This window comes from Monopterus albus, unplaced genomic scaffold (genome assembly GCF_001952655.1).
Source record: "Monopterus albus unplaced genomic scaffold, M_albus_1.0 scaffold204.1, whole genome shotgun sequence".
Classification (NCBI taxonomy): domain Eukaryota; kingdom Metazoa; phylum Chordata; class Actinopteri; order Synbranchiformes; family Synbranchidae; genus Monopterus; species Monopterus albus.
In genome coordinates, this window is record NW_018128084.1 from 451,020 (window position 1) to 463,084 (window position 12,065).

The 12,065-nt window shown below is 39.8% G+C and overlaps 1 protein-coding gene across 5 annotated transcripts in view; it reads right to left on the minus strand.

Moving 5' to 3' along the window:
- Window positions 1–1,507: 1,507 nt before the first annotated feature.
- Window positions 1,508–12,065, minus strand: part of LOC109970631 (low-density lipoprotein receptor-related protein 8-like) — a 76,773-nt gene continuing 66,215 nt past the window's right edge. For 3 of the 5 annotated variants that reach the window (XM_020618334.1, XM_020618331.1, XM_020618335.1), the window contains 5 exons: window positions 8,273–8,414; window positions 7,414–7,566; window positions 6,504–6,794; window positions 5,562–5,630; window positions 1,508–3,943 (listed from right to left, as the gene is read on the minus strand). In XM_020618334.1, the coding sequence (XP_020473990.1) occupies window positions 3,603–3,943; window positions 5,562–5,630; window positions 6,504–6,794; window positions 7,414–7,566; window positions 8,273–8,414 (996 nt within the window). In that variant the 3' untranslated portion in view covers window positions 1,508–3,602. The remainder of the gene's footprint in view (window positions 3,944–5,561; window positions 5,631–6,503; window positions 6,795–7,413; window positions 7,567–8,272; window positions 8,415–12,065) is intronic. The other 2 variants (XM_020618332.1, XM_020618333.1) reach the window with 2 other exon arrangements.

Below are 12,065 nucleotides of genomic sequence, written 5' to 3' on the forward strand. Positions count from 1 at the left end.
AAAGAGACGAGGCTGGCTTTCTCTCTGACAGAGCAAAGCCACCTCATTTCCCCAGAGGATGTTTTCCAGCCTGGCTAACTGACTGACTGCCCCGCTGCTGTTATGACCCTGAGCAAATATGTGTTATATACTCAGAAAGAGAGAGATGGATGGGTGGTGACGAAATCCCCTCTTGTCCATAAGTCAAGCATTGTAGATATAATATTGGCAACAAAGACTATAAAAAATTGACATAGGTAACAAAATCGGTAATGCTTTATAAAATAAAACATTATGTTTTGAATGGATGATCTGTTTATAAATGACAGCATGTATTTGCGTATCTACACAGGCCATGTTCCTGTTCCATAGATGCACAGTAAATCCTCCATCCACACCCAAAAAACCTTCTTGCACAGCAGTTAAGGTGCTCATGTGATGCTTATGTGCAGCAACAACTGTTACAAGTAAAAGTTGTGCATTCAAAATGTTACTTAAGTAAAAGTACAAAAGTATTACCATCAAAATGTGCTTAAAGTACTAAAGGTAAATACTCACACATTTATGCTTAATGTACATAATATTATTGGATTCTAATTACTGGTGCATTCTGGTGTTGATCACATTTATTGTTACAGCAGGTAAAGGTGGATACGGAGCCTCTGTAGCTGATGGATCACTTTGTCAGTGGATGAACATAAACTGCACTTCAGTCAGCTGGGGTCCCAAACCCGAGAGCAGCTTCTGATCTGCCTTTAGGCCACACTGTGCACCTCTTGACTGAAAAAATAATACAAATACTACTTGTCTTAAGATTAAATAGAGAGTAGCATTCATAAACAATAAAACTCCACTAGGCCAATTCTGCAATTTTGCTGGTACAGCTTCACTTGGTCTGGTACGAGTAGTAGCTCATAGCAGCAACAAGCGTATTGTTTCACCACATTTCTGTCAAGTTGTTAAAAGATGAAAATGTTTTAAAAGATGCATTTATTAGATTTTTACGTATATATGTCATTTTTTGACAGAATTTCACCACAAGCTGAAAATCACACATTTGAGAAGTAACAACGAATGGCTGATATAGTGGATGTATCAATATCAGCATGAGCATTCCGCTAGAGCCCTATTTTGGGACGACTGATGAATGTAATCTTGTACATTTCTGTTATAAAAACGTCTTCAGCATCTGGAAAAGACCAGAACTAAAACAATGGGCTTTGATACCACATTGAGCTGAGAGGAACTACAGGGATAAATGACACTTTTCTTTGGTTTGTCATTATGAGCAACACCAGCAAACACTCATTTGAACCATTGTTGATATAAAAACATTGACTAGTGCAGCTTTAAAGCAATGAACGCAAGAGAAACTGAAAAAAAATGCTATAATATACACAGTTCAGAAAACATTACATCGTCTCGCTTTAAAGATTTACTTCGAGCAGTGAGTCTGTGGTATGGTGGTATGTGAGATATTTGATCATATGTAGAAGGAAACGAGACAACCCACACACCGAGGAACTTTTCAGTCAGATTTTATATATCAATATATAGAGATATTCAAAGGTAATTCAATACAGAAAATGAAAGAGTGGAACCAGTTTATCTTTGCATGTACAGTAGCTGGCTGATCCCTGTCCTTTTCATGAAAAATACTGGAGGAAAATGAAAGAAGCAATTAAACAAAAAGGCACAGATAAATAAAAACTCATTGATACCAAGGCTGGAAAGTGTTGCAAAAATATGAGAGTCAATCAGGAGGGACGCCATGTTTTACATGGGTCGACAAAGAAAGGTTTGCACACAAAAATGATGCTAAATGAGGTATAGCAAGAAACAACACAAACCACTTTGGTGGATCATTCGAATTAGTTACGATCAGGGAATGCAGTGCTCTTTTATATACAAATAAATTAATATACCTGCCAACATGTTATCTAAAATCTTATGTACATCTTTTATTTTACATAATTGTATTGTACATTATCAAAAACCTTATGAAAACATATTTACAAATCAATGAATCAAAAAGCACCCTCAAAGCTTCAGTGTCGTAAACTTGCACACTCACGCGCCTGTGTATTCACACACTAGCACACACTTTCTTCCATGCAATACACAATACAGAAGGCATTCTAAGAGGGTTGTGCAACAAAGAGCATAAAAAAGTCTCAAATATGGCCGTGGAATGAACATCAGCACTCACATGCATAACACACATGGACACACACACACACACACACACACACAGACTTAAGGTTTATGAATGGAGTAACAGTGATAATAATAAGACTAAGCCTGCATGAAACAGGACGGGTCTCAACCTCATTCCATCAGAGTCTCACTTTTGTTTTTTGTGGTTACATCATATGACAGGTCGCTCTCATCGAGCCGCCGCCAGCTGGGCCCTCCCACATGGCACTATCCAAAACTGTCTGCTCAGATATCGTCCATCTCCGAGCAAAAGAAAGCAGGCAGGGAATCTGGCTCTCTGTTGTGAACATGTATGTGTATGCATCTTGTATCAAACAATAAACTGGCTGCGCTTTCAGCTGGTGAGCAATCAGACATGCTGTTTTTGTTTTCAGAGGGCAAAGTGCACACTGTCTTTGTTCACCGGAGAACAGCATGAATTCCTTATCACTTCACATGGGGCGTTATTTTTGTGGATGTTTGTCACAGTCAAAAGCAGGTGATTAAATACAATTTTTAATGAGGATTTCTGTCAGCGGTGTAACACTGTTGCCTACCTAAAAGCTGCAGTCTATTACTTTTTAAAAACCACTTAACATCTAAAAAAGTCACAATAAAGAAGACGACTCCACTGCTCATAAATACTGTACGTCTCCATTTCTTTCTTTCCAGCCTGCAAACCTGCTGACCTCTCCCTAGGCTCCAGCCTGTTAGAGGACAAATAAAAACATAACCTCTCCAACCAACAGTAATGAACTGCACTTTGACTTGTCAGACAATTCACTCTTGAGGCTGCCTCTGACCAGAGAGAAATCACAAAACACGGCTGTAACCTTTCTTTAAAGCCCACCAAGAACATGTTACTAACACAAAACGACAGAATTAATGACATTTATGAGTGAAACATGAATCTGTACAGATTGTCCCATCAACGCAGGCGCTGTCCCACTTTCAGAGCTCCTCCTCCTCCTCCCAGAGCTCCATAGTGCACCAGGAATAACACAAAGCCCAAATTTAATACATCAATACGAAACATGACTTCTCACTTGCCCAGTCACAAAACACAGTATAAGACGCACAACACACACCTCACTCAGTTATCAAAGCAAACAGATACCAGTCAGACTCAGGAGTTGAGAACATAGTATGACACATTAATAATTCTGTAGTTAATTCTCAGTGTTTTTTCAGAGAAAAATAGATCCAGCTCCAGCGCAGAAAAGATATGAAACTACTGTACTTTTTTAAAGAATTGTGTTCATCTTGTTAAATGGAAATTGGCATAAGACATGGCTGTGAATGGCCGCATGTACACTTAATGATATGTTGTTCGCCCCTTCAGCAAACTCAGTACAAGTCACCTCTGACCTGGCTGTGTGTGCGTGTGCCTGAGCGGCCATCTCCTGTAAAAGTCGCCCACTAATCGTTCACTTTGCACTGGTGAGCATGGGCTGCTCTGTGTACCAGTGGGTCCCTGGATCGGGCATGCTGCCCCCAAGTGGCAGAGCGATGAACTGTGGGCATGTGCCGCCTCCTGCTCCCATAACTCCCATGCTGACACCCTGCGGGTACGGGTGGTGGTGGGTGTGGTGCCCCACACCGTCAGTCCGTCCGATGTGGATCTCATCCTCCTCGCCCTCACCGGTGGTCTTGCGGTAGACAGGGTTGTCAAAGTTCATGCTCTTGGTGGAGTTGTGCCTCCAGTTGCGCCACACCAGGTAGACGCCGGTGCAAACCAGGCCGAACACCACTGTGGCAATGATAGGAACTGCATGCGTTTAACACACAGCCACGGGGACACGGGAAGGGGCGGAGCGTTAATGAGGCATTACAAGCCCATGGCATGAAATGACAGCACAGAGAGGAGCAGAGCAGGCATGCAGGGGACAGAGAAGGCAGGGGGGCAGCAATACAAAGGATGTGTGTGTGTGGGTGGCTCAGCTAAACACTGAGCCAAACACTGTCCAACAGACTGTTAACACAGACTCTAAATCAGCTGCTTGCAGCATCATTGGTGCCCTGGCTTTGGAGCAAATTAGTATAAAAAAACATTCCCTGGGGTGTAAAAGTGACAACATCACAATCAGCATCACAATCTCTCAGTAACTCATCCTCAACAAATCTGTGCATACATAAGAACTGCAATTTAATCATGTTTTATTAAATTGTGCTTTGTGAAATTAAAACAGTAAAGCTTTGATAAAGTTTAAATGCTTTACGTTTCTCACTGGACCTGCCTTTTCACCTTATTAAGTGTATAACAAGACCATCTGTCCATGTGACTCATTTTATTCCAGTCCACTTACTACTGTACTGGTGTCGCATTGGTTTTGCCTGTTTATACCTTAACATGACCTGTAGATGCACAGGAAAAGTATTTTTCACACATATAGTAAATTTATAGAAATTTCCTGCAGCCTTTATACTGTAGATTTTTATACTGTATTAAATCCCCTTTTTTGTAATGTTACAAGTAAAAACATATTTTCTGAAAATATGAACAATATGTAATTGATGTAGTCAAATAGTGTAACAGTATAATGTTATATTTTTTGTTATAGCTCTTATTACACTAGAACTAATCAGTTCTACATTGTAACAGAAGCACGCTATTACTTTACTTCGTCTCCATGCATCATCAGCTGGTTAGCAAGCTGAGCTTTTGCCTGGTGCATTTAGATTTAGCGTCAGTCTATTTGCACATGTGCAACATCATGTACAGGGCCATCGTGGTTTCTATATTTAAGACCTGTTTTGCTAGATTGCCATTTTAAAACAAGTCACCTGGAAACAAGTGCTTTGACCTGCTAATAGGAGCTAAAATTAGCTTAGCTTAGATAGCTATAGCCAATAAAATCTGCCAGTGACAGCTGACATTTTAGCTGACCAAATTGATAGAAGCTGGCTAAAAATGAGAGCCGTCAGCTTCAAGGACCCCTTGAGGGATCAATCTTGCACAATTATTAGTATAAACAAAATATGAATGAAAAGACTGACATATGCAGCAACAGGTACATACCATTAAAGGCAAGTGAGAAAATCTTTTTGGAAAATTGGATGAACCCTGTAAGTGCTTTCTTGCTGCACTATGGCATGTTAACTAGACTAAAGGTCTTCTGGCTGTACCTGAGCCCAACACAACAACACAGTGTGAGGTGAATAATGTAGGATGGCAGTGATGTCAGAAACACAGAAAATGACTCCTGAGAAATCTCAGCGAAGAAGACCTGTGGGCCAGGCTTCTCTCATCCTGCCACAGCAGGGCCAGTGAGAATGGACTACAAACAGAGTGGCTATAGGCAGCAGGTAAACAGCAGCTTTACGCAGCCCTTCGGGCCTTTAGTGTGGACAGACAAACGCAGACATGGAAGCTTCAGGTGACTTACCAATGGGGATGACCACACCCAAAACCGCCACTGTCAGGTTCTCACCCAAGAGGAAATGCTCGCTTCCAGCTGTAGAAAGAGATGAAATGAGAAAGAGCAGTTAGAGCAGAACGAGAGAGGATCAGAGTGAGAATGTGTATGGGATTAAAAAAAAATGCCTGAGAAATAAAGTGAGCAATAAGCACAAGAGGCAGCAAGGGAGAGCAGGTGTAAGAGAGGTGAGATATAACAAAAAGCCAGGGAGCTCATGCATGCACAGCCGTGAATGTTTTACAAAGAGGAACAGTGAAAAAAGGCTGGAATAAAAAGAAACGAGAGAGAGGGGAACAACAACGAGTTCGTTGACATTTGCCAGTGTGACCTTGATATGACCCCTGATCTTACACATTTTATCTAGTCACACCTCCAATGTCACCTCACAGCTCACACTCATTTAAATGCCACATACCTATTTATGTACACAAGAGCACACGTGCCCTCCTAGAGATGCAACACCCCACAGTCCACACAGAGCACAATTTACAGGGGGAGAGGTGACAAGGTATCATCCATCACTCCTATTATTAAAGTCCGTCGAACATGGCTGCTGGGTCTCATGGATATCTCACTTTAATCTCATCATTACAGTGAAGCGGAGGTTGTTACCTGCATTATAAATGTATGACTAGTGGATGTATACTTGAGGACATGAGGGTGCCGAGGTGAAACTGGCACTTTCTGCTCTCTCCTCATACAAAGGACCCCGGGGATCATTTCAGGAATGCTAAACATATAGGGCCTGAAATCGTAAAGTGATAAATTATGAAATCTAGATGTAAGAATGTGACATGCATGAACACATTTTATTTTAAGTCTATAAAGAGACATACTGTATTTACACCACATGACCTTCACACCCACGCACAACCGAGGAGCATGACTGTCAGTTCACAGCCCACTTACAGTGTTGTGAGATGCTACTGTCCCCTGCAGGTGTGGTGGAGATGACCATGGTGGTGGCTGTAGAATGGGAGCCCAGTGCCTTTGACTCCTGTGATGTCACGGGTTTGAGCGTGCTGAGGGGTGTGAGCGGCTCAGGGGCATCAGAGGGCACTGTGGTCAAGTGGGGGGTCGTGTCAGCGTGTGATACTCCCCCAGGCGGTGTAGAGGCATCTTCAGCGGCAGTCCCTCTGGTGCCAGGTGTAAATCCAGCAAGAGGTGAGGTTGCCTGTGTTGTGTTGTTTCTTGGTGCTGCTGAAAGGAAAGGAAGAGTGCAGTAGAAGCCTTAGCTCAAGGAAATAATTATTGTCCATGTGTTAAAGACTGAAAGTTTCAAAAAGAGTCAGTGCAGTACTCTCTTGAAAAAACAAACAAACATGAAATAGATAACTTGAAGATGACTGAATATGTGCATTCCTTCTAATTACAGTAAACTTGAACATTATGCTACTAAATCTGAAATGGAAATAATACAATATAGAAGACGTGCAAGACTGCCAAGTCAATTAATTTGACATTTCCCTCTGTTGTGCTTTGTTGCTTTGACTGTAAATTACTTGGCGTGTTTGTGTGTAGAAAAGAGCTATATAATGAACACTGTTTATTGTGATTAATATTAGTATAACACTATCTACACTGAGATACCAAACATTTTCAACACTAGCCTAAAAGTCTATTTAACCAAGTAGGCTACTGCCCAAACTCCTACAAGTTTCCCCTCTAATAACACTGGACTCTAAACAACATAATCGCTTCCTTAAATGAAGCTGAATGTGATTAATTGCACTGTAAGCTCTGTGATGTCTGTCCAATAGATCCCACTAGATGCTATTGATTACTAAATCCTTTCATTACCACCCACAAACACGCTCACCTGGCACACAGCCCCTCATATCAGGCCCCAGTTCCTGTCCATCAGGGCAGGCGCAGGTGTATTTGGGTGAGTGTTCGGTGATCTGTGGGGCCTTAAGACAGAGATACTCACAGCCTCCATTGGCCACACTGCCCAGATTACAGCTGTCTGGGCCTGGAGACAGAGAAGAGACAGGGAGAATTATATTGTTATATGAATAATACTATCACCTATTCATGGGGAGATAGTAGCGAGTCAGAGAGAGACAGAAAAAGCTGCTGTATGTTTCTCTGCTGTGAACAATGCTGAATTTCCTTTAGCAAAACCCATTAAAAACAGCTAAAAGGATAACAAGAATGAAGTCATATAGAAACTTGCTGTATTGCCTTGTTTAAATATAAACTAGGAAAAGACAATAATGTATTATATGCAAATCAAACTGGAAAGATGGTGATGAGATACAAAGAAATTAAAATGTGAATGACAATGGACTATGCACTGTGAGGTAGGAATAAACAGAGACAAGCAGGCAGAGAGAGAGATATGAAACCTGACATGTAAGAAAGGAAATACACAGCCTTCACATTCATGATTCAGTGCTCTGTTCGGTTCAGCTCAAATCAGGATCGTCCCATTGGATTAAAAAAAAACAAAACATGGTTTTCTCTAACAGGGATCTGACAGACATATGCTCCTACAGCTTTGATCACTCTACCACAGTCACAAGCCTCACCATCATTTATTCATGTGCACGGGGTCGACACGGATGCACGGAGGAAACTTGGTCAGCTCACATGATCGCAATGAGGGGATGTGTGACGACACATGAACCAACATGGGGACGCACATGCAAAGACCCTCACACATACTGCATGCTCACCTTGTGGCTGTCGGAGCTGGTGGAAGACCACAATGTCATGGGGGTCGTTGAGGTTTTCAGCCAGGGTGGAGATGTCTCGACCAGTCAGCCTGTTGACCATAAAGACTGCCGCCCTGTCTCTGTCTGTCCAGTAGATACGATCCTGAAAGACAAGGGAAAATATCGTCTTTAAATGGTTGATACACAGAGCACCATTTGACAAAGAGCAATTCTAATCTGCTCTCTATAATCAACCACTTAAAAGCTTTTGAATAGTTTGGGGAAACTTGCAAGTGTCAGCTTACTATTCTATTTCTAAAGTTTGACACTTATTTTACTTGATGCATGACATTTATTGACGATGATCTAGGTATCAGTTCTGTCCTGTCAACATCAGCTAGATGGACAGACACCAAATTTTAATTTTCATTGACACTGATGGTTCCCAGAAGAGGAATTCCATTGATTTTGCAGCCCTCTGACTTTTTCTCTGTTGCCTCCATGAGATTGATATTTGTGGTTTAAAGTGATGTCTCAACAACTATTTGATGGATTGCCATACAATTTGAATTCTTTAATCTGTTTTGTAATAACTTCAATGACCCTTTCACTTGCCATCATCTGCTCCAAAGTTCAGTTTATTTAATATTTTGGTTAATAACTAAATACCTACAAGCTAATGGCATCTTCAGCATGCTAACAGACTAACCTAAGATGATGAACATGGTAACCACTATACCCAATCACAGTAGCAGCAGCATATTAGCACTGGGAACACGTTAACATGCTGATGTTAGCATTTAGCTAAAAATGTCACTGTGTATAGCCTCAAACAGTTGCTAGCATGACTGTAGACTCTGATTTGTTACATTAAGGAACACAATTTTGTCCTGAGCTAAAAATAGTACATATCATTTTACAGTACAGTCTATATACGTATCAACATGTATCAGTACTGCTGGTAAAGTAGCTGAATTTCTGAAAGTCAATCATTAAAGAGTCCTTCAGTTTGAAAGAGACTATGTAAATGAGTGTATATTCAGGTGAGAAATGGCTGAATGAAACAATAATAACACTATATAACATGAGTACAGATGCCTCTGAAGAAACAACAGGACATGCTGAGGGAGGTGTTGTAAGTGCTTGTGGTTTGTTACAGCTTTAGATCTTAAATGATTTAGTGCAAAATATTGTATCTTAAATTTCATTAACTGACTTGTTTGCTCTGGTTCCCTAGTTTACACTTTAAAACCATTTTAGACAGAAGCTAATATTTTTTGTGGCTGCCTTATAAACAACAGGCTAATCTCGACTGCACGAGTGTGTACATGTTTGTGTTGGGTCAGTCATCTCATTGAGTCAGTAAGAAATGGTAATGTGATGTATAGTACACAACAACTGGCTCCGGTCAGTAACACTAAGCTGGTGCGTTTTCTTTAACAAGAAGGTCACCTTGTAGTCACAACAGGGCAGAAAGCTGTGAAGGCCAGATCGATGAGAAATTATACAAGAGGGCATTTATTGTATTTTGTCTGAGTCTGTTACAGTGCAGTGCTGACTGCAGGATGGACTTAAGGTTCACGGTAAAAAAATAAAGATTATGCATTGCCCATCTTAGCTTTATTGGTATTTCCATAACTAAAGAATAAAGATGTCAGAAAACAAGATTGTTTTATATACTGGCAATTGTTACTATAACCGAATTTACTGGAAAGTACTTACAATAAGGACAAATTTGAGGTACTTGTAATTTACTTGAATACTTGTACTCCACTACATTTCAGAGGGAATTTTTTTTACTATATTTTACTACATTTTTCAAACAGTTAAACTTACTGGTAACTTTGCAGATTAAGGTTTTATATAGAAAACAGTTTTTATATGATGCTTTTTAAGAAAATGCACTGCTACACATTATGTAAAAGTTTTTACATTAGCTCAGTCTTGACCACCTACAACTAAAATACCTCTTACACATGAATGCATCCATAATAATCCAATATCTAACAATATAATACTGAACAGGGTTACTCTGTGTAATGGGTAATGGGTACTGTCACTTTTAGTAAAGTACATTTTGCTGAAAATACTGCTATAGTTTTACTTCTGAAAAAACAAACAAACTGGAATGCAGAATGTTACTTATAATAGTGTATTTTTACACTGTGATATAGACAGGAGTACTCTTTCCACCTCCTTTTTTTTAGATCAGGTTTGCAGAGCTGAGGCCTCCATGCCCTGTTGTTACTGTCACAAGAAGAATGTTTGAGTCTAGTCTTGGTGTTTTGACTTTAAAAAATCATCCTGACCTGGACTAGTTTCATCAGCCCTCAGAATGTAATTTAAACCCAAGAGGATGTTTTCAGAGTCCATGTTTTTAAAGCTGTCTGCTGAACACAATCTGTGCCTCTGATCCCACTGAGACCAGTTCCCCTTGAGAGAAGTCCCACTGGGGAATGGCCCACTCGAGTCTGTCATTACCAACCAAACTGACTGGGACATTGCTGCAGTTGCAACAACAATCCCAGAGAAGTGTTTGTAAGCAAATGCATGCTTGCACGCCAACACAAACATACTATACAAGGAGTCTGTAGGCAGAGGATTTCCAGGGCTGCTCGACACCAAAAAGATGTATGTCACCTGGTGGTCTTAACATGCCGCACACAGCCAAGCTGCCTGATGACCAGAAGCATAAGCTTGCCTTACTTTATTTAGGCTGCTCTCTACTCTTTATAGTTGTTTTTTGATTAGTAACTTGTCAATTAGATTAACAACCCAGCATGCAACACTAATAGATAATATATTTACTAGTGATATTGACAGCAAAATGTCTAGTGGATTACTTATAAATGATATTAGTGATCATTTACCTGTATTTTTGGTTTATGACTGCCAGTATAGAAAAGAGAGGCCAAAAACAAATCTTTTTTTATAGGAGGGTGATGAATGAACATGCTGTAAGGAGGCTAAAAGAGGACTTTATGGGGCAAGACTGGGAAACAGTTTACAGAGAGGATGACTTAGATAAAGCATATGAGCAATTTTTAAATATATTCATGAAAGTATATGACAGGAACTGTCCTCGTAAGCAGTATAAAAACAAGAGGAATTACAGTGGGAAACCGTGGATGAGTAAGGGATTACAGAATGAATGTAAAAAGAAGAATGTGTTATATAAGGAATTCATAAAGGACAGATCCAAGAAGGCGGAAGAAAAATATAAGTTATATAAGAACAAATTAATTGCGTTATTAAGGATATGTAAGAAACAATATTACTATTACAAGTATTAGAGGATAATAAAAATAACATGAAATGTACTTGGAATATATTAAATAATTTGATTAGAAACAATACCAGCATGAGTAACTACCCTCAATATTTTATGGACAATGATACACCGGTTTAGCAAGAAGCATTTAAACTGATGATACATCCATCACTATAAATAACAATACAATTGAAAGGAAAATGTGTTCTATGTTTCTGAAGCCCATAGTTAAAAAGGAAATTTTAGAGATAGTGAACAAATGTGGTAATAAATCATCCAGTGATAGTGATGGTATCAGTATGACAATGGTTAAATGGGCAATTGAGGGGATATGCAAACCATTAACCCATATTTTTAACATGTCGTTTCGACTTGGGCAGTTCCCCAATAATATGAAAATAGCAAAGGTTATTCCACTGTATAAATCTGGTGATAAGCACAACTTCACAAATTATAGACCGGTTTCTCTGTTGTCACAATTTTCAAAAATTCTGGAAAAACTCTTTAATAACAGATTAGACACATTTATTGATAGACATAAAA